This window comes from Xenopus laevis, chromosome 6S (assembly GCF_017654675.1).
Source record: "Xenopus laevis strain J_2021 chromosome 6S, Xenopus_laevis_v10.1, whole genome shotgun sequence".
In the NCBI taxonomy this organism is placed as follows: Eukaryota; Metazoa; Chordata; class Amphibia; order Anura; family Pipidae; genus Xenopus; species Xenopus laevis.
This window is the reverse complement of record NC_054382.1, coordinates 112,065,188-112,088,303: the sequence shown is the minus strand read 5'-3', so window position 1 is coordinate 112,088,303 and position 23,116 is coordinate 112,065,188. Positions and strand designations below refer to the sequence as shown.

Genomic DNA, 23,116 nt, shown 5'->3' with positions numbered 1-23,116 from the left:
AATTCCAAAGCAAGCATTCCTAAGCAATCTCCATCTAACATCATCAGTGCTTGCTGTAGTCACCCTGTTTTTTAATGAATAGAATGGGAAGAAATGTCAGGCAAGGAAGGTTATTTGGTTTTTCTTGAGAGCACTGAGATGGCAGAAATTCCTGTTGTACCATGGGTTCTAATCAAGCTTAGAAATGTCAACATCATTGTAAACAGAATCTTGTGCCTGTGGCAGAATGGGCAGATTTTGGATTTTTTTTGGTTGACGTTGGCTTGATATTGCTCTTGCCCACTCCAGTGGAGTTAATTGACAATTAACTAAAAGCCCAAGTACTCCGGATTGTCAACCAGTTGCTTACTGAAAATAAGGGAGGTAGTAGATTCATAAGCACCAGATTAGATTGCACCATTGGAAGAGCTACCCTCCCTCAACTCCACTGCTGGATTTAACTGCAAGTGTCCACCAGCAAGCAGGGGGGGGGGGATTTTTATTTAAGCGTTTACTTTACAAATGACCCTAGCAATCATTCATTGAATTGAATAAGAGACTGGAATATGAATAGAAGAGGGCCTGAATAGAAGGATCAGTAATAAAAAGTAACAATAAAAATACATTTATAGCCTTACTTGCTTTTTAGTGACCCCCCATCTGAAAGATGAATGCAAATAATTCAAAACTATAAAAATTAAGATCAGTTGAAACATTGCTTAGCATAAGCTATTTTATAACATAAAAGTTAAATTAAAGGTGATCCGCCCCTTTAAAGCTGCTGGCCTAAGCATGGACCCATGAGTGCCTACATAGAAATGAGCCCTGGCTGATTTCAAGAATAAATTAGCAGTCCAGGAGAATCCAAGCACTTTTTGGCAGGACTGAGAGTCCAAGCCCTAAGGGGCTGATTCACTAAGGGTCGAATATTGAGGGTTAATTAACCCTCGATATTCGACTGGGAATTGAAATCCTTCGACTTTGAATATCGAAGTCGAAGGATTTAGCGCAGATAGTACGATCGAACGATCGAAGGATTATTCCTTCGATCGAACGATAAAATCCTTTGAATCGAATGATTCGAAGGATTTAAATCCAACGATCGAAGGAATATCCTTCAATCAAAAAAAGTTAGGCAAGCCTATGGGGACCTTCCCCATAGGCTAACATTGACTTCGGTAGCTTTTAGATGGCGAACTAGGGGGTCGAAGTTTTTTTTTAAAGAGACAGTACTTCGACTATCGAATGGTCGAATAGTCGAACGATTTTTACTTCGAATCCTTCGATTCGAAGTCGTAGTCGAAGTAGCCCATTCGATGGTCGAAGTAGCCCAAAAAAAACTTCGAAATTCGAAGTTTTTTTACTTCGAATCCTTCACTCGAAGTTAGTGAATCGGCCCCTAAGTGTTGTGCATGGGCACAAGAAAGCTCTCTGTGGCTAAAGGTGAATTAGAAAATTGATACTACTGTATATGGTACAAATTTAAATGTCTTTGAGCTCTATACAGATTTAATTAAAGAAGTAGAGTGATTACGTATTCAGGCTCCTCTTTAGCAAAGACATGACATTTCTAAAACCTAAAAAACTTTGTGACTCATACTGATACCAGCTGATAGATGTCCTCATTAGTGAAACCTTTCCCATGCCCATCTCATCTTTACATATGACTGTAAGGGCGGAGGACTAAAAACCTGGTGGTACAGGGATGATACATTACAAATGTGAGCTGACACCTTCATTTCATCTGTTCATAAAGTGAACTTCATCCTCTAAAAAAAAAATTATTTATCACACACAGATGATTTTAATGATAGGGCCCCATTCCTAGAACTGTAAGGAGAATGCTAGGCAGCGTGAATAGTTAATAGGTGCTGCGAGAGATGTCTTTTATATTTATTCAGTATGCTCAGAAGGCTAAGTCATTATCAGCTGTTATCCTGTTCTGGAAAGCACTCTGCTATTATTAAGTGCCCTAATTCATAATGAGTAGAAATACATGTAATTTGAAATGAAAAAAAATAAGGCTCACAGGAGGATCAATCAAGGTATGTGCCTTCACAGGAGCTGTACCACTTAGAACAAAACACTTCTTTGTTTAATATCTAAGCGATGCCCAGTGCCTCGGACATGGGTTTATTTTTACAGAAATGAGACAGGTTTCACAAGGTGGACACTGCCTTTTTTATACAGAAATGAAAGCGAATCTCTTAGGATGGACACATTGTGATTTTAAGGGTGAAGATCATGAGTGGAATGAAGGATTTATGGAAGATCAGGACAGGGATTTATGGAACATCAGACCTGGGGTGGGGAGGGTGCTGAAGGTTATTATTATCATTGATCCAGCCAAGGGACTGGAGAAGAAGTCAACAACTGGTGAAAGGGGTTTTCAGTTGTTAAGACCTGGCATGCTACAAATTTTCATAACCGTCTTGGTGGCATCTGGTGCATAACGGTAATGGGGAAGATTTGGATATACTCATTATATAGGTGGAATTGAAATCCAAGTGATGTAAAGTAAATTCCCAGAAGAAAAGAAGGAGTTAAGGAATGGGAGCTGGCCAAGGACTAAACCTTGAGCAGGGCAAAGAAAATAATGTAGCTTGTAGCAATGGGACCCTGAATGTGTGATAAAAAAATAAGAACCAAGGAACAACTATGCTCAAGTGACCCACAGAATAAAAGAATAAGCATTAAAATTGAAAACTGGTCCAAACTGATGCAAATATTTGGATTCCAATATGCTCTCAACAACATTATGATGTGATATCAAACATCTGGTCCCAAAATTGTGCTAATATCTGCTTGTATGGTCAGCTTTAGTCTCTTGGTCACCCTCTCCAAACCTTCTCCTCCATATTGGTATTACCTATAGCTCATGCACAGTGTTCTAGCCAGGGCAGAGGGTGTTTGTAAGAGTTTTTCAGTTTGCCCAACAAAATAAACGTACTGTGCCCCAGTACAGGCTCCTACTGCTGGAAAAACCTTGACCCTTGCATCACCTACCTTACCCTCCTGTTGACTACAATAAAAAACACTCGACACAGAAACTTTTGGAATAATACTGGCCACAGCTTTATTGATTACAATTAATTCTACAACCATGTTCATAACCAACAATCTCCGCATATACATATATAACTAACTCCATATGTAAGCATGACCATGTAACATTTAATAACGTTACATAACTCCTTTAACAACTTCCTATATAGTGGAAATAGAGCCCCCCAGTCAGCCTGCCCTTCAGCACACTGGCCCTTGACGTCCTCTAGCCGCAACCCATTGGCTCAGAGAAAAAGCAGCCTCCCATTAACTCTTTGACTTCAAATGCTCTTGATCGCTAACTCCCCCAAAATCCCCAATTTGTCTCCTGTAATAGGTTGCCACCACTCCACCAGCTCTGGCCACCCACCTTTAGGGGTTAAACCATTATCCAAAAAACTCTAACTCCTGGTGGCACCCGCTCTCACCCCCCCTGGCAGACTGACAAGGGGCCCCGCCCCCCCCCCCAGCTGTGACGATAGCTCCCGTAAGTCCATACCCATTGACTGTTCCAACACCGAAACCTGACAACTCACTACTTTGGCCACCGAAGTGACAACTAGCAAATTGTCCGTCCTCCAATTAGCCATTCGTAGGGCGGGTGGGTGGGAACTGCTCCCTCCGCTGTCTTCTTTAAAATGGCTGCACTCTCTTCAGACTCCTCCGAAATGGCGTCACTTGGCTCCGCCCACTCCGGAGCCACCACCAATTAGATAGCTGTTGCTCAGCTGTGACCAAACCTTCCCTTCCAGTTGCGCAGCGTCATGGCCGCCCCTCCTCCAAGCCTGCTGCTGCTATCCGGGGCTCACATGACCCTTGCATCACCTACCTTACCCTCCTGTTGACTACAATAAAAAACACTCGACACAGAAACTTTTGGAATAATACTGGCCACAGCTTTATTGATTACAATTAATTCTATAACCATGTTCATAACCAACAATCTCCGCATATACATATATAACTAACTCCATATGTAAGCATGACCATGTAACATTTAATAACGTTACATAACTCCTTTAACAACTTCCTATATAGTGGAAATAGAGCCCCCCAGTCAGCCTGCCCTTCAGCACACTGGCCCTTGACGTCCTCTAGCTGCAACCCATTGGCTCAGAGAAAAAGCAGCCGCCCATTAACTCTTTGACTTCAAATGCTCTTGATCGCTAACTCCCCCAAAATCCCCAATTTGTCTCCTGTAATAGGTTGCCACCACTCCACCAGCTCTGGCCACCCACCTTTAGGGGTTAAACCATTATCCAAAAAACTCTAACTCCTGGTGGCACCCGCTCTCACCCCCCCTGGCAGACTGACAAGGGGCCCCGCCACCGCATGCAGTGTTGTATGCCTTCAATGCTGCATGCCCCTCCACACCCTCCAAGCAAACCCCAGGGAATCGCGCAGGTTAAAATTAAATAGATCCATGCCCAGTTCATTCAAGTGAACTCCGTCTACACTACAGAATTCACCAGGGTTGTCGAATTCCCTGTGCCTAATCGCTACTCCTCCCTGTCCCTGGACAAACTTAGAGACAGCCTTGTTTATTTTTATTCGCACATTATCAACCGCCCCATGTGACCGTGCCCCCCGCCACTTTTTCCTCGGCAAAATCTCTGACCATAACAAACAAACCCCCGGAAATATTGTCCACAGCCTGACAAAATCTCTCTTAATATTCTTTGTGAGCTGTTTCATGGGGCATCTTGCCAAGTCGTTGCCCCCGGAATGCACTAATATTATATTGGGCGGCCCTACTCGTTTTGCTTCCTGTATTATCATCGGGACTACCTCCTCCCAGCAAAGTCCCCCAACCCCCAGCCACCTCACCGTTGCCTGCTCCTCCAGGAAGCCTAATTGTTGCCCATTGGGTCACACCTTTGACCGCTCCTGCGCTCGCGAAATGAATGAATGTCCTACCATCCAAATTATACAGCGAACGTTACCTGAAAACAAAGGAAACATTAATGACTTAGCCCCCCCTTTTTCTCTATTGATTCATCTAAATTTCGATTCTCCCAGGCCTAACGTAAGACTTGAACCTGTTCGATTCCCATCTCCCTATTCTACGTATCATCTCCTCTCCTAGCCCCCATCGGGCCGCCTCGGTTGCCGCTCCAATTCTAAATGAATGGCTCCCATAATCTTTTACCGCCAAGCCCAAGACTGTCATAGCCTTCTTAAACACCGCCACAAATTGAAAACGGGATAAACACGACCCGTCATTGTGTATCAAAAATGACCCCATTTTTTGTGGTCTCACTGCTATATATTCCCTGTAACACCGTATCGGGCAGGTATTACAACCCTGTGCTTCAAACAGCTGCACTTTCAAACCCTTCCCCCCGGACTTGTCTGTTTTCGAATCCCGAACTAGAATTGTTAACCCATGGGTGTGTGTCCACACGTCCCCAAGTCTCACCCCCTCCGTCTGCCGCTGTATTTGAACTAACCAGCTCCCCTATTCTGAACGCCCCAAAAAATGCCCACGAAAAAGCCACCCGAAACAAAACCGACTCGAAGGAAGACCTGACCACTTGAGGCAAAACCCCCAACAATCCCTCTAAAATATGGAGAGTTATAGGGCGTCTCTGGTCCACCGTGCCTTTCCCCCTTTTGTAACCCTTTATGGCTTGGCACACTATGAACTCTTTAGTGACGTCCCTCCAACCCATTAACTTAAACAAAAATGCTAGTGCTGCCATTTTTTTGTCAACCCCCGCCCCCGAGGTCCTTCCCTCAAAGGCATTAGCTAATACCCACACTAGCCGCCCAATTCTCTCAGAATCGTCCCCCGCTATCCCAAATTCTACATCCAGACTGAACCATTCCTCCCAATATTTTTTATATCTCGCCCATGTAGACGGGACCACTGACCGTTCCACCCAGTCCAGCATACCTCTTACACGAGTTTCCAGACCAGATCCGGGCAAAGTGTCCCTTGGATGTCCGCTCCTGGCACCAGCTTGCGAAACTTGTCCCACTGAAAACGAGAGAGTGCATCAGCAATGTTATTGACACAACCAGGGACATGTTTAGCTCTGAACACGATATTTAATTGCAGACAGCGTAAAACCAAATGCCTCAAAAGCCCCAAGACTGGCCGTGAACCCGATGCACAACGTCTGCAAAAGTATTCCGCAAAGAGCAGAATTGCTGGGGCCCACGCAAAAGAAATCATCCAAATAATGTATGATTATATTCACTCCCGCCTTCTGCCGCACCACCCATTCCAGAAAAGTACTGAAGGCCTCAAAATAAGAGCATGATATGGAACAACCCATCGGTAAGCTCCTATCCACGTAATATCCCCCACCAAAGAAACATCCCAATAAATGAAGTGACTCTTGATGCACCGGCAACAGTCTAAAGGCAGACTCAACATCAGCCTTCGCCATCAAGGCACCTCTTCCCGCTTCCCAAACCAATCTTACTGCCTCATCAAATGATGTGTAACATACCCTGACCAGCTCCCTATCAATCTCGTCATTCACGGAATCCCCTTTGGGGTGGGATAAATGGTGGATCAACCTGAACTTTCCCGGCTCTTTCTTAGGCACCAGTCCCAGTGGAGAAACTCTCAAACCTGGTAGGGGTGGCTCAGAAAACGGGCCAGCCATCCTACCCAACCCCACTTCCTTGTGTAATTTTTCTTTAACCAATTTTGGGTCAGCAACCGCTGATCGCAAGTTCCTATGCAAAACCCCCCTTGTCCTCCCCTCTCTCCCTGGGATCCGAATTGAAATCCTTCCCTCAACAATTGAGCCTTATCCTTCTTGGGATATCTATTTAGCCATGGGACCATCACTTCGAGAATCACTGGCGTCACTCCCTTTTCCAAAACCTTCCCTTGTTCTAGGTGCAGCCCCTTTTGGTTTTTTGAAACACCTACTGCCCGGGTGGGTCCCGGCGCACCACGAACATTCATGCCGAAATCGACATGATGAACCCCACTTACACTGGCTGTCGTTAAACAGCCAGCACACTCCCTTTTTGTGTCCCCCGGCTGAACCCACACTGGGTCCGCCGGCACCTCCCTGAAAGGGCTGGTTTGTGGTAGTGCTAGACCCCCCATACCCCTGATAGCCCTTAGTATTCATCAGCCGCATCCAAAGCCCAATATCCCTGTGGTCCCAATTCAGATCCGTCCGAACAGCCATACGCTGACGAAATTGCTCGTCGTAACGCAGCCATGCAAGTCCCCCATAAACCCTGTGTGCTTCCCATATTCCGTCCAAATAACAGAATAATGCGGAGCATAGCTCCGAATGTCTTTCCCCCACCACACTCGCCAGTATGGAAAAAGCCTGTAACCAATTACCAAAAGTTCTGGGAATCAAGCGAAACCTGCGCCTCTCCTCATCCTCCTCCTTTCTATGCTCCTTCCCTTTCTCGTATCTATCTATCCCAAAACGCTCCAGCGGCAGCAATGTAAATATGTCTACATACTCCCGCTTCCATATCTTCTCCCTTACCTCAGGTTTTAAGTGAGCTCCTAAGGGGCCTTCGAAACAAACATAAGTGTTGCTCTTTGCCGAATCAGACAAAGGCAGTTTTTTGTCTTTCGTATTATCCCCACTATTGGATTCCCCCTGTGTTGCCGATACGGAACCCGCCGTTGAACCCCCATTCCCCACCCCTGGGGCATTACCTACCTCTCTATTTGCAGCAGCCAGTGGAACAGCTGTGGAAGCTACCCCCGCATCCCCCGGTGTATTAGCCTCTGTCCTACATGAGAACTGACTCCCTTGACCTTTTTGCCACTGTGAGAATAATAGCCTCAATGCCTCCATAAATGATTCTGTTGACTGATCCCTCTGCTGATTCACCCCACCCGTAGCTGGTTGCCCTATTTGCATGTTTAAAGGAATATTACATTGAACTATGTGGTCAGTACCTGGCCCTTGACTTCTGGACATCCCGCTGTCCTGGACTGGACCGGCTCCTGATTGGCATCCACTGCTCTCGGGGACCTGCAACGATAAAAGTGGAGGGAGCGCCATGCCGCTTTGATCAGCAGCCATTTCCCCGCCCACTGCCGACCCGCTCGTCATGACTTGCCCCTGCTGTGGGCCCGTCACCAGCCTGTTGCCGACCATACCCCTCTCAGGAGGATCCCCTCTTGCCCTCCCCCCCAGTGTTACCCCCTACAGGGGTACCTGGCCCAAACGCTTGGTCAGCCGTGCCCTGCCATATGTCGCTTTCCCTTGGGCGCATATTCCCCATTGCCCCTGGAGCGCTGCCCCCCCTGTTTGGGCCCGCTGTAATTCCCCCCATGGCGCTGGGCCCTGCCATAAAATCCCTTGCACTTGCCTGGGCCTGTCGCTGCCCTCTGCTTAGGCCGCCTGCTTCATCCCCCTGCTGCCGAAGTGCCGCGCCCGACTGGCTTGCTGTGCTGCCGCCATCTGACTGAACTCCGCTCCTCAATGCGAACTCGCGCCGGCTCCTTCCCGCCCTGCTCTGTGTCGATGCCGCCGAAGTGCTGGGCTGCGGGGATGCTGAGCGACGCCGTCTGCCTTCACCGCCGCTGCTCCGGTCCACCTCCATGGAACTGTGCCCACTAGAATTACCAGCGCTCGGACTCGTGGCTGCTGCACCCCTCTTCCTTCCCACCGGCGACGGACTTCTCCTGGTTGGGGCCTGGGCTCTCCTCGACCTCCTGGGAACTGCCTGTGCTGCTTCGGGTTCCCCCTCAGGTATGAGCCTCCGCAGCCACTCACCGCCCCTCTTCTGTGCCTCAGCCCTCAGTTTCTCGATCAACGCCTCAAGATCTGCCATGCCGACAACTCAACTGCTCCCTCCGCTGTCTTCTTTAAAATGGCTGCACTCTCTTCAGACTCATCCGAAATGGCGTCACTTGGCTCCGCCCACTCCGGAGCCACCACCAATTAGATAGCTGTTGCTCAGCTGTGACCAAACCTTCCCTTCCAGTTGCGCAGCGTCATGGCCGCCCCTCCTCCAAGCCTGCTGCTGCTATCCGGGGCTCACAAGAAAGGACTAGTCTAACTCAAGTAGCATAGCAGCCCTATACTATACGACTAACAGGCTAAGTGAAGTGAGTTCTTTACTTGCCCTTTAGAGAAGTCAGTACTTCAGAGGCACCTATTGCACATGCAAATTTTATAAATACGACACTTTTGTTATTATTTATTGTAAATAATAGTCTTTGGCAGCAAATGTAATTATTCCGTGGATTCTCACACTGTGCAACATTAACTTCATGTCAGGATTCATTATTGGCTAATTAGATTTTGATAGTGTGCGTGTTCAGAAAATCATTAGCAGATTTATTGGGAAGGTGTTTTATTTTATAGAAAGGCCAGATGACTCTGCTGCTCGGCACTCGTAGCAGACAGATATCATTGTTTATGAAAGCAAATAAAAGAGAGGTCTACATGGAATCCAGACTTAGTATATCCTGCTTGTAGTATAAAATAGGGGCACATGCTGTCATGCAGAATAGTAGGAAGGTGGTTTGCTCTTCATAATCTATGAAAACTGACAGTTGTGAATATATCACCAACTAGGGGGCAGATTCCCTAAAGGGCGAAGTGACCAGCGCTAGCGATAATTCGCCAGCGTGATATCACTTAGGAATTTCGCAGATTTCCTAACGAGCACAGGCCTCACTTCGCTAGTGAAGGAGATGGACGCTAACGTTGCTTTGCACTCTAACGCCAGCCGAATTTTTGCTCTGGCAAACAAATGTAATTCTGCAAATTCACTAAGATGCGGATTTTACTGAACGTTACCTCATTCGCCTGATTTGCCTTCGCCAGCTCAGACCAGGCGAAGTGCAATGGAGTGCATAGGACTTCCTCTATTTTTAGTCCAAATTTTTTTTAAGTCCCATAAAACGCTGGTGTCTTTTCCTTTTTTCAAAGGTCTGTAAAAAATTTTTTGTGTAACCGGGTTCCTCCCCTTCCATTTTCTAACATATGATACATAAACTATACACTGGGCTTATGTGTAGGGCATTATAACAACTCTATTTTCTTTATTAAGGTTTCCTGGGCTTGTGTAATGTAATGTATTTGCTGCAACATATACGTCCATTCAACTTTATCATTTCCTGCCATAGGCAAATTAGCCAACGCTATCGAATCTTCGCTTTGATTGCCGAAGTAACACTAGAGAAAATTCGCCAGTGTTCAGCGCCCTGGACGCAACTTTGCATTTTAGTGAATTGGAATTGTCCTAGCGAATTTACGCCCGGCGAAGTGTTACGGTGGCTGCGAAGCCGTCGCTGGTGAATATTCGCCAGTTAGGGAATTTGCCCCTAGGTCTTCATGTAGGAAAGTTCAGTGCTATGGGTATAGATCCATTCGTTTATTTAATTGGGAAAAGGGTTTGATAATCATCTGATTAAATGGAGTAGCAAGGTGGGACCTGATGATGAGCCGTCTAAGCTAGATGTCTGAATAATGTCGGCTCAGTCTATGCCATTACAACATGCTAGGGAAGAGGGAAGGATGGAAACATAGAAGGAGATCCAGGAATCGGCTCAGCATAAGAGATTCAGAATCGGGCCCCATGCTCCGGGAAGCTCTAGTCTGTCCCATAATAAGGATGAAGACCTGATCTATAACAGCTCCTTATAGGAGATCTGTGGTATGTCAACCTTACAGATGAATTAGGGGTTTTCGATAAGTAAATGACCTGGAACAGAACAATATTACTGGAGCTTTGCTATGTACACCCAGGATTTTCTTTTGTTACTTGCCTTGTTTCAGGCAGGTTTGAAAATGCCGTCAGCTGGTGCTCCAAATTGGCCAGGGCAACCGCAGCTCCTATTCACTCCCTGCTGAGCCAGTCCTAAGGGCTGTTGGCCCAAATGACAATAGATAAGTGGTTATTCAGTGTTTGGCACATCATATGCTGTCAGTCAGATACTGCACAGGATCGGCCAGCATATGGCTATTATAATGCTGCCCAGTAAACAAAAGAATCTGTATCATACTGGATGTTTGTGAAGATTCTCATTCATCCAGGTCATGGTATATCTATAGAAATAAGTCAAATCAACTGAACTTGCTGTGTTTTTCTTGAAGACGTTTCACCAGTCATCCAACTGGCTTTTTCTCAATTCAGAATTCTGCAAGTCCAGTTGAATTGACTTATTTCTACAGATATACCATGACCTGGATATACAGAAGTTACACTTGGGGATGTGAATCAAATCTTGGTAAATATTTCTCACGTATTTATTCGGTATAGGTAATTAAAAACAAGTAATGGACAAAAGCAATTGCAAACTTACTCCATATACCCAAAAGGTGCAAGTAATAAATATAATACTCCCCACCTTTCCTCCATCTCCATTATCACAGAACAAAATGAGAGGATTGCTAAGCTGTGGGTATTTTATGCAGCCCTGTTTCATTTACATTTATGGCTGGACTGGAATCTGTTCCCCAACCTTTTTAACAACATCATATAATTTCATAGATAAATAAGATGTTCTTTGTTACCTTAGCTAAAAACTCCCAGCAATAGAATTTGGGGAATTCTTAGTGGGCAGTGCCCTAGGTTGCCAATCATACAGATGACTAAGCATGCCTGCTGCAGCAATAACTTATTATTATATGGGGTTATGCACCTTTTACTTAACTTTCAGTATGATATAGAGAGTGATATTCTGAGACAGTTTGCAATTGGTTTTCATGTTTTATTATTTATGTTTTTTTTATTATTTAGCTTTTAATTCAGCAGCTCTCCAGTTTGCACTTTCAGCAATTTGCCAGCTAGGGTCCAAATTCCCCTAGCAACCATGCATTGATTTGAATAAGAGACTGGAATATGACCTGAACAGAAAGATGAGTAATATAAAGTAGCAATAACAATACATTTGTAGCCTTAAAAAGCATTTTTTTTAAAAATGGGGTCAGTGACTCCCATTCGAAAGCTGGAAAGAGTCAGAAGAAAAAGCCAAATCATTTTTAAAAACTACAAAAAAAAGAAATAATGAAGACTAATTGAAAAGTTGCTCAGAATTTGTTGCTATAACGTACCAAAAGTTTATTTAAAGGGGAACCACCCATTTAACATGGTCAGTAAGAAATGCTTTCCAGCATATTCATTGTGGAAATGACTTTTGTTTTTGCAGCTCCTGATGTTTGATACCAATAACGACGGAAAACTGGGCCTTACAGAAATGTCCATGTAAGTCTCATCAATCACAGTTCTAAATATTCTGCACAATGTTCCTTGCCTATATCTGTTTCATGTCTGCTGGTTCTAATAGGCTTCAAACAGAGGCTAAAAACTGTGCCTTCAACTACTTTCAAACAACAGCTCCCAGTCCCATTATTCCCCAGCAGCCTGTAAGGTTAAAGGTAATCACTGAACCACTAACATATTGTAGGTACAGCAAATGTTCCCCACTGGACCTGAGTGTCATAATACAATAATGTATTATTTAATGTAATATAATAATTTATTAATAATGTATTTCTCAACTCGCCTCATTGGCTCAGTGCCCCTGTATGAGTGGTTAGAGTTATGGAAAAGGTGTTTTCTGAGGGCACATTAAAATATATACTTTTATATTAAGTTATATACACTATAGATAGTGATAGGCGAATTTGTCCCGTTTCGCAAAATGGTGAAAAATTAGCGAAACACAAAATTATTTTGACGTGCATCAATTTTGACGGACGCGACAACTATTTGACACGCACCTATTTTGTCCAAATGCATAAAAGTCAATGGGCGCCTGAATAATTTTGACGTGCAGAAATTTTTTGGCACGTGGCTAATCTGATGCGTGGCAATTTTTTTTTTGACGCGCCACAATTTTCACGCCGCTTATGCTAATTTATTCGCAGGCACCAAAACTCTGAAATTCGCTGCAAATTCGCACGTGGCGAATTTATTCGCCCATCACTAACTATAAGGCCAAAAGTATATGGACAGCTGCCTGGCCAGCATCTTACTCCCAAAACCAAGGGTGTTAATAAGTAGTTGGTCCTAGTTTGGCTGCTATCACAGCCTCTACTCTAATGGAAAGGATTTCTTAATGCTAAATGTTGAAGCATTGCTGGTGGACTTTGCTTCCATTCATTTGTAGAGGAATTTGGGAACTGACATTGGACAATCAGGCCTGGCCTGTATCATTGCTTAAAGGAATTGTTCATTATAAAAATAAAAACTGGGTAAATAGATAGGCTGTGCAAAGTAAACAATGTTTCTAATATAGTAAGTTAGCCAAAAATGTAATGTATAAAGACTGGAGTGACTGGATGTGTAACATAATAGCCAGAACACTACTTCCTGCTTTTCAGCTCTCTAACTCTGAGTTAGTCAGTGACTTTAGGCCACGTGGGACATAACTGTTCAGTGAGTTTGCAATGATCCTCAGCATTCAGCTCAGATTCCAAAGCAACAGTTATGTGCCCCCCCTCAAGTCACTGATTGGTTACTGCCTGGTAACCAATCGGTGGAAACTAAGTGAGCTGCAAAGCAGGAAGTAGTGTTCTGGCTATTATGTTACACATCCAGTCACTCCAGCCTTTATATATTACATTTTTGCCTAACTAACTATATTAGAAACATTTTTTATTTTGCACAGCCTGTCTATTTACCTTGTTTTTTATTTTTATACTGAAGTGTTCCTTTATGTTTATCGCACAGGTGTTCTGTTGGGTTGAGGTCAAATTATTCCACTCCCACCTCAGTGTATGGATCTTAGTTTGTACGCAGGGTTGTTAACCTGCTGAAACAAGAGAGAACCTTCTACAAACTTTTATCACTGTTGCATGGAATTGTCAAGAATGTCATTGTATTTTGTACTCGCACATGTTGTCATAATGACATAGGTGAATTCAATGGTTAATTGTGTTAGTTAAAGGAGAACTAAACCCTAAAAATGAATACGGCTAGAAATGCCATATTTTATATACAGAACTTATTGCACCAGCCTAAAGTTTCAGCTTGTCAATAGCAGCAATGATCCAGGACTTCAAACTTGTTACAGGGGTCACCATCTTGGAAAGTGTCTGTGACACTCACATGCTCAGTGGGCTCTGAGCAGCTGTTGAGAAGCTAAGCTTAGGGGTCATTTATCAAGCAGAAAATGAGGTTGTCTGTAATATAAGCTGATGCTACAGGGCTGATTATTAAATGATAATGCCAGCAGGGGCATTTCGGGGATCCTTGCCTGGTGCATACCATTTTGAGCCCTGGAGCAGTATATATATATATATATATATATATATATATATATATATATATATATATATATATATAGATACAGTACTTAACTGCATACACATTTGAGTTAGAGTTGAGAGAACAAAGTAAATCCAGCACAGGTCCATGAGTTTATTAAGCAGTTAAGCAGCTTCATCCTTTGATCCCAGCAGATTGCACTCATGCATTTTGTCCCCCCTGAGGAGGATATTTTGATTTGACTTGAATCCTTTCACAAATTCTTATTTAAACTAAAGAAAGTCAAACTGTTTTTGTTTTCAGTTGTCTTGTTTATGATGACTTGCTGATTTGTAAGTAAATTTGTTCTGAGCGGTTAATACAGTATTCATGAAAACCCATGAAAAGCAGGCCCTTGTAATTGATGGAATTTATTTTACTTTTTTTCCCCCCTTACATTCAGATAAATATTCCTAATGAAGCCTTTGTGCGGTTCTGATGGAGCATTTTTTCTTTCTCATAAATCAAATCAAACGGCACAGAAGTGATTTAATAAACTCCGGGACTTTGTATTAATCTAGTAAACAGAGAATCACATTTGTTTGTGCAGAAATGTTCTTCTTGACATTTTCTATTATTGTCGAAATAATTAAAAATGCGGCGTCGCATTCATCCTACGGTTCAGCACTGATAATTGGCCGTGCCGTGTTCGGAGCACAAGAGAAGCCTAGTGAAGAGTAAAGCTAATCTCGAGCAGTTATCCCACTAGTGCGAGTCTGTGGCAGTCACTCCTGCTATATACAATGTAAGAAATGTGTAAGGCACTCCAGGAAGCCACATACTGTATAGATCAGACCAAAAAAACGGTTTAAAAAGTAGAAAAAATCTTTAATTACATATTTCATGTCCCTAAGACACTTACTGTATATAGGCTATATATTCAGCCCTTCTTGAAGGCATAGTTTTATTGAGAATGCAGGTAAACATTTTTGCAAGTGAATTAACATCACTATACTACAGATGGAGCAGGACTGGTATGGACATTACAGTGCTCATATCTGAGCCATCTGAGCTAAATGTCTAAATAAAGGTTGGATGCATTTAGGATTGAGAATGAGAGAGTGGTAAGGCTTGTGGTGAAGTTCACAATTTATTGGCACCAATATAACTGGCAGTGACTCCAGGCCTCATCTCATCACTGTCCTTGGTTTGCCCAGACCAGGGGGCAGATTCACTAAAGGGCGAATTGTTGCCAGCGACCGCTTCACACTTATCGCACCACTTCACCAGGCGCAAATTCGCTACCACTACGCATATTCACTAACAGGCGAAGTTGTTAAAAATGTCCAGGGAACCTTAATTAAGACAAGAAACATAATATAATGCCCTACACATGAGTCACTGTAAAATTAATGTTCCATATGTTATGAAATGTCTGGAGAAAACAGGTTCCCTAAAAAAAGTTTTTTTTAGGACTTTTGCAGGCAATTCCGCTTAAAAAAAAAAGGAAAAGTCGCCAGCATTTTTTTTTAACTTTAATGCATTTTCGGCTCACATGATATGATGTAAGTGACAGAAGATTGAGGAAGATCTAGCTTCTTTTTAGCACTTTAGTGAATTTGCGGAGTAACGATCGTTCGCCAGAGCGAAAAGTCGCCTGGAGTGCAAATGAATGCTACGACTGCACCTGTTAGTGAATTGGCGATGTCGCTGTGGGTGGCAACGCTGGTGAAAAGTCCTGTGGGGAGAACTTGTTGTGCAGTCAGACAGGTCCACTAGGATACCAGGAAAACTACTGGTGGGCCCTGGTGGCACTGGGCTGACCCAAGCATTTACCTTGTGTGCCTATACAATGGCTATACCATGGTCATTCCCCATTACCCAAAGAGAAGGAGGGGGATGGAGGGAATGATTAAAAATAGTATTTAAGGAGAATAAAAGAGAATAAAGAAAGTTAGTAAAGAGAAAAGGAACTATTACTTGGAGAGTGGGCCTGTGGTCTAAGGTTTTCCAGTGGGCCCCTGACACTTTTAGGAGCAGGCAGTTGCTTATCAAGGACACTGCAGATTCAGGGGACCAGGAGTGTATAGGGCCCAGTGGGGCCATGACTAATGAATATATTTTGCATATTTTGCCAGTAGTTTTGGGAGGGGCATAACATGATGCAATTGTCAGACCCATTACCTTCCAGACATGGCAAACCTGGGCCAGCTGAAGCAGAGCAGCATTATATTGATAAGGCCACTAGTAGAGGAGAAGTGTACTTGAGCAAAGCAGAGAGGGTAGCACCCTAGCTTATGTATGTTACAGGTATGAGATCTGGTATTTGGAAACCCATTATCTGGAAAGCTCCAAATTATGGAAAGGACATCTCCCATAGACTCCATGATATCAAAATAATCCAAATTTTTTAAAAATATTTCCTTTTTCTCTTTAATAATAAAACAGTACCTTGTTCTTAAAACATACTGATTAATCCTTTTGGAAGTAGCAGCAGTCTTTTGGGTTTATTTAATCTTTACATGATTTCCTACTAGACTTTAAAGGGATACTGTCATGGGAAAAATATTTTTATTCAAAATGAATCAGTTAATAGTGCTGCTCCAGCAGAATTCTGCACTGAAATCCATTTCTCAAAAGAATAAACAGATTTTTTTATATTCAATTTTGAAATCTGACATGGGGCTAGACATTTTGTCAATTTCCCAGCTGCCCCTGGTCATGTGACTTGTGCCTGCACTTTAGGAGAGAAATGCTTTCTGGCAGGCTGCTGTTTTTCCTTCTCAATGTAACTGAATGTGTCTCAGTGGGACATGGGTTTTTACTATTGAGTGTTGTTCTTAGATCTACCAGGCAGCTGTTATCTTGTGTTAGGGAGCTGTTATCTGGTTACCTTCCCATTGTTCTTTTGTTTGGCTCCTGGGGGGAAAAAGGGAGGGGAGTGATATCACTCCAACTTGCAGTACAGCAGTAAAGAGTGATTGAAGTTTATCAGAGCACAAGTCACATGACTTGGGGATGCTGGGAAATTGACAATATGTCTAGCCCCATGTCAGATTTAAAAATTGAATATAAAAAAATCTGAGAAATGGATTTCCGTGCAGAATTCTGCTGGAGCAGCACTATTAACTGATTCATTTTGAAAACATTTTTTTTTTCCCATGACAGTATCCCTTTAAGTATGAAGATCCAAATTATGGTCCCTTATCCGAAAAAGCCCCAGGCCCCGAGCATTCTGTATCACAGGTTCCATACATGTAATGGTACCGCCTAGGTTGTAATCTGCCAACTGCTGATGTTGGGGAACATGGGTGCTTTGGCGGTTATAGAAATCACTGGTGCACGTACTAAATATGAATGTACCGTGTGCAATTACAGGGGGAGGGGAGATGGAAAATGCCCAATCTGATATAAAATGAATCAGAATAAAGCAGACGAGAAGTGTGTGTAAATGAATCCCCCAGCTCCAATTACTAATAATAATATATTATTGATATTATGATATTATTATTATTATTCATTATTATTTATTATAGCCTCGTGGTGAGGGGAATGTTAATGTGTCTGATACTGTATTTTATAGAAACATAAGCCTTAGACATTTGTATTTTGCAACTTGCATTGAAATCCATGTAACACAACACCAACCTGAAACCTTTTCTTCCTCCAAAGGTTACTTCCGGTGCAAGAGAATTTCCTTCTAAAATTCCAGGTAAGCAGTGGTGTCCAGCACAGTAAACACATTTATACACATTTGCTTTAATAAGACTTTGTATTAATCCAATGTGTTTTATCCCTCAGGGTGTCAAAATGTGTGCAAAAGAATTCAATAAAGTGTTTGAGTTATATGATAAGGTACGTGTCACGTATAAATGCAGAATCTGCTGTTCACAGAGCATTTTTATTTTATCACTTGTGCAACTAACTGGTTTATGCCTCATTGAAACTAAAACTAGTGGCTGGATTTCACAGCAAAGTATCTGGAGGTGGGCTTAGGGCTTTCTATATAGGCTGCCGCTGCCCTAAGCTCTGGCTCTTAGATGTTCATATAGAACATATGGCCTTGTTACTATTCCATTTGTGCAATTTCCAATCCTGCCCTGCTAATTGAATTGAAAAGCAGGTGACTAGAATCAGTGTCATATTAGGCTGGTGGGTAGTGTTGCCACCTTTGATTTCTGCAAAAAAAAAAAGGAACAAGGGGGGTTGGATGATGACATCAGTGGTGAAGCAGTGACATTTGGGGCGTTTTTGTGCCTAGAGTGACCAGAGGTTTTGACATCGGAGGTGGTTATTGACAAGATTATTGTTCGGGTTTCACAAGGGTGAAACCCAAACAGGCAGTTATGACCCAAACAGTCCTAAGAAAAACAGAAGTGTCCAGGTCTCACCATAACTCACTAGTGCACCTGGACCATCCCCTCTTCCCGCCCAAACCGTCCCCATTTTCTGCCCAGATTGTCCCCTATTCCTGCCTGGACCATCCCCTGTCCCTGATCATGGGAGGAAAGGAGGGAGGTCAAATATAAGGGGCACTCATTGTGGGAAGTGGTGGGAACCAGGCTCTTAAGGTTAGCCCCAATGGGCCCCGGATGTCTCCGTCCGACCCTGCCTAGAATCCATACTGTGGTTTAATAGGGTACCATCATTTTTCCAGTATAATTGTCCTTATTTGTGCATGGAGCCTACCTTTCCTGTTTTATTTGCTAAATATACATACGAAAATACTAAATAAAATATATTGGGACTAATATCCCCTTAATGGAATTGCTCAGTATAAAAATAAAACCCGGGTAAATAGATAGGCTGTGCAAAATAAATAATGTATCTTATATAGTCCGTTAGCGAAAAATATCATTTATAAAGGCTAAAGTGACTGGGTGTGTAATAGCCAGAACACTATTTCCTGCTTTTCAGTTCTCTTGGTTTCCACTAATTGGTTACCAGACAGTAACCAATCAGAGACTTGAGGGAGGGCCACATGGGTCATAACTGTTGCTTTTGAATCTGAGCTGAATGCTGAGGATCAATTGCAAACTCACTGAACAGTTATGTCCCATGTGGCCCCCGTTAAAGTCACAGAGTTAGAGCTTAAAAGCAGGAAGTAGTGTTCTGGCTATTATGTTAGACATTCAGTCACTCCAACCTTTATACATTACATTTTTGGATAACTAATTATATTAGAACATTGTTTATTTTGCACAGCCTATCTATTTACCCAGTTTTTATTTTTATACTGAACTGTTCCTTTAAAGGCACAATGTTGCCCCACTGCCCTACAGCAAAGCTAATTTAGGTGAATAAAGATATTGCAGACATAATATGCTTTAACCAAGGCTGAGTCCTTGTGTGGGAATGTAAAGCAGCAGCCTGACAGCGCATCGAAATGAAAGGCTTTGATGTGGGGACACTTTCTCATTATCACACAGGACGGCAACGGCCATATGGATGAAAATGAACTGGACGACTTGCTGAAAGATCTCTGCGAGAAGAATAAAAAGGTAATCACCGACTTTATTTTTGGAAAGGATAATTTGGTTTTAAATTAGATCTGAAAAATGAAATCTTCCTAATTTGTAAAGAAGGATAAAAGGACGGGGACGCCATTATGGCTGAAAGGCATTAAATCACCTTAGCCTGAGTAATGCTGAAAATCCTGCCCTGATTATTCCATTAATGACTGGTGGAGATGCTTTCTGGAGCACATTAAGGGGCCCTCAGTTTATGTCATAGGCATTATATATATATATATATATATATATATATATATATATATATATATATACAGCATATAGTGATATCGTTGTAAAAATAAAATGTTCAGTGCATTGTGTAGTGCAGATTGTGTGATGGGAAAGTGGATTACCCAGTATTATCTGTACCCAAAATAGGACTTGGACATTAAAAGCCTTTCAACATACAAGAAGAGTATCATGGCCTTGTCAGACGGAGGAAAGCTTTACCGGACGGAACTGGCGCTGGTACTTTGTGCGGATGAAAACTAACAGCTCGGGACCCTCCCTACACCCAACAAACTGATATACTGTGCACTATGAACATAATAGGCTCTAACTTAGTTTCTTTTTTTTTAAATCTAACTGCACATTGAGCAATGATAGTCAACCAGCTACTCTGCTGCTGCTGAACTATACCACCCAACAACTATTACCCATAACTAACTGGGAGTTAAAGGGACACTATCATCAGAAATACCATTTATATTTGTGCCTGGATAAAATGTGTCATGCTAGTAAAATAAATCAGTGTAACCAAAGCATAGCCTCCTTACTGATACCAAACAACAGTTCTGTCCTGCTTTATGGCTCAGATTCTAGTTACTTTTAATATGACCACATTCTTAGATCTTAGGGCTCATTTAAAACAAGATGCAAAATTGAACGAAAATCAAAGCTATTGACAAAAAGACACTTGCCTGCATACAAATAAACACATGGACACCAGGGAATCTACTGGCAGCCTGAAAGTGGGAGGTAGTGATGGGCAAATATGACCCATTTCGCTTCGCCAAAAATCTAAAAAACACCAAAAAATTGAAGTCACTAGACATTTTTTTGTGTGACAATTTTTAAATTTTTTTTTTTTTTTATTTTGCTCATTCCTAGTGGCAGTAATTCCAGAATAACGCTTATCGGGTTGCAAATCAGAGTCAATAAATGGCTGGTAGTTAGAGTCCTGGAGCGGGTCGGGTATCCTCGGGTTACTCGCAAAAACCTGCGTTACCCTGCAGGTTGCAGGTAGAAGTTTCGGGAGCGGGTATAGACGCGGGACGGACGCTCTCTGGGTTTGTGGATCGTGGGTCGGTCACGAGTCTTCTCAATATCGAGTTTTAGTCCTTTTTTTCTGATCACGCCAACTTCCAATGATGTCACTTCCGGTTTACAATGACAGCACTTCCTGTTTCTTGATGGTTAGCAGGTCGCAGATCGGGTGGCAGATAAGGTACTTGCGGGTCGGGTAGCGGGTCCAAATGGGTAAGTACGAGGGTTGCGGGTCCGGTTTGCGGGTTTAATAAATTGGTTCCGTGCAGGACTCTACCGGAAGTGATGCCATTCCAACACGAATACAGAGAAAATCATTTACCAAACGGCGGGCAGAACCTGCTATCATGCTGGTTTTTTTTAAAAAAATGACATTTTGCACCTGCTTTGTAAATGAAGCCCCCCCCTCATCTCAAATCATTTTTTACAATACTGCAGATCTTGGGGTTCATGGTCATTTATAAACACTGGTCAAATTTGCACCTGGGCATTAACCCATGGCGACCAATCAGATGCTTGCTTGCATCTTTCTACAGTACCTGCAGCTGGCTAAAAAAAAGCTGATCACTGATTGGTTGCTGTGGGTTCCTGCTCAGGTGCAAATTTTGTGTTTATAACTGAGCCCTTGTAGTATCATTGTCACCGATTGCTGCCCATGTGAATGACGCTGCGATCTTCACCTGATTACCATCAGCAATATTGGGGGGGGAATTAAAAACTATGGTGAAAAAACCATGGTTTAAGGGTTGAACTACACAATGTGATTACCACCATTCTGACGCAAAGCGAGGAAGTGCAGGCATCACATCGAATGCGCCGAATCGAATGTAAGCTGATTTCATCCAACACGACGCGACTGTCAGAATGAAGACGCAACATGCAGAGTTTGCATCTGACAGTTGTGTCGTGTTGGATAAAATCAGCTTCTATGTGCGACATTGCTATTGCTTAGATTCGGCGCATCCTACGTGACGCGTGCGGTTCCTCGGTCACGACAGGAACGGAGGTAATCGCATTGTGTAGTCTACCTTTAATCCTTCGTGTCAGGGATCACAGAACTTGTGGAACTAAAAGTGCATAAAAAGGGATTTTTTTTCTTTTTTAATAAAGGGAAATTTAGGGATAATAGTATCCCCTTCCAGTTCAGCAGCAGATAGAGGGTGATCATTTAGTTTTGCTTTCTATAGAGAATTAGCCAGGGTGTGCCGCAACTCCTCATTTTATTCTGGTTTGTTTCTATACTGTTTGTAATGTACAGTTTTTTGTAACTACACTAAACACCAAAAAAAAGAGGGACTTTGTTTAGAGCCAGAATGTATATTTGAACAAAAAAAGTATGTAAAAAAAAAAGTTTTTGTTTTTTTTTTGCTTTCCTGAAAAAGTCACAGCTAAACCGATGGGGAAAGATTGACCCTCGCTTTGCCAGTCTTCTGATCACTTCTGTTATTGAATTCTGAGAAAATAAAGGATTGCTGAATACATTATGTACATTTACTGAATCAGCAGGTTTCTACATTCTAAACTGCACGGGAATAAAATATATTCTTAATTCTAAAGGCATAATATATATGTGTATAGTCCTACAAATAGCAATACATACCAATAGGGTTATTTTAGAATATTGCGAGAGACTCTATTTTGAGATTTACCTACAGTGCTTTGAATATCGTTTTTCAGAGCAATGGAATATGCCAGTCTGCATGTTCAGCTTCTCACACCCAAAATGATAATGAACTTTTCTGGTGTGAATTGCAACTCCCAGAATCTCTTTTAATAGCCTTATAATTTTCAAGGCATGCTGGGAGTTGATGTGGAGGAAGAGCTGGAGATTATTGGCTGTGCATGCTTAAAAGAAACCAATTTGCAACATAGTAGCATTTTAAGCAGCTGTTAAAATTCTTTGAGATCAGTAAAATGACGACTACAAAAAAAAAAAAAATATATATATATATATATATATAAATATATATATATATAAATATATATGTAGCAACGGAAGACTAGGCCAAGGCTCTCCAACGCTGAATACTCATGCATCTCATGCATCTCATGCAAATTCTGTTCATAACAACTGACCCCACTTTAAAAAAAATTTATTTGCACACATTTGAGGTCTGTGATGAGTATTCTATCAAACTGATGTTTTTACACCATGTTCTCTGTATTCT

At 42.5% G+C, this 23,116-nt stretch overlaps 1 protein-coding gene across 1 annotated transcript in view; it reads left to right on the top strand.

Annotated features, from left to right (window-relative positions):
• The window catches only part of calb1.S (calbindin 1 S homeolog), a 46,788-nt gene extending 23,901 nt beyond the window's left edge, over positions 1–22,887 (top strand). The window contains 5 exon segments of the mRNA NM_001094348.1: positions 12,128–12,183; positions 17,842–17,881; positions 17,971–18,024; positions 19,599–19,670; positions 20,061–22,887. Coding sequence (NP_001087817.1) covers positions 12,128–12,183; positions 17,842–17,881; positions 17,971–18,024; positions 19,599–19,670; positions 20,061–20,174 — 336 coding nt within the window. The 3' untranslated portion in view covers positions 20,175–22,887.
• The last annotated feature ends 229 nt before the right edge of the window (positions 22,888–23,116 follow it).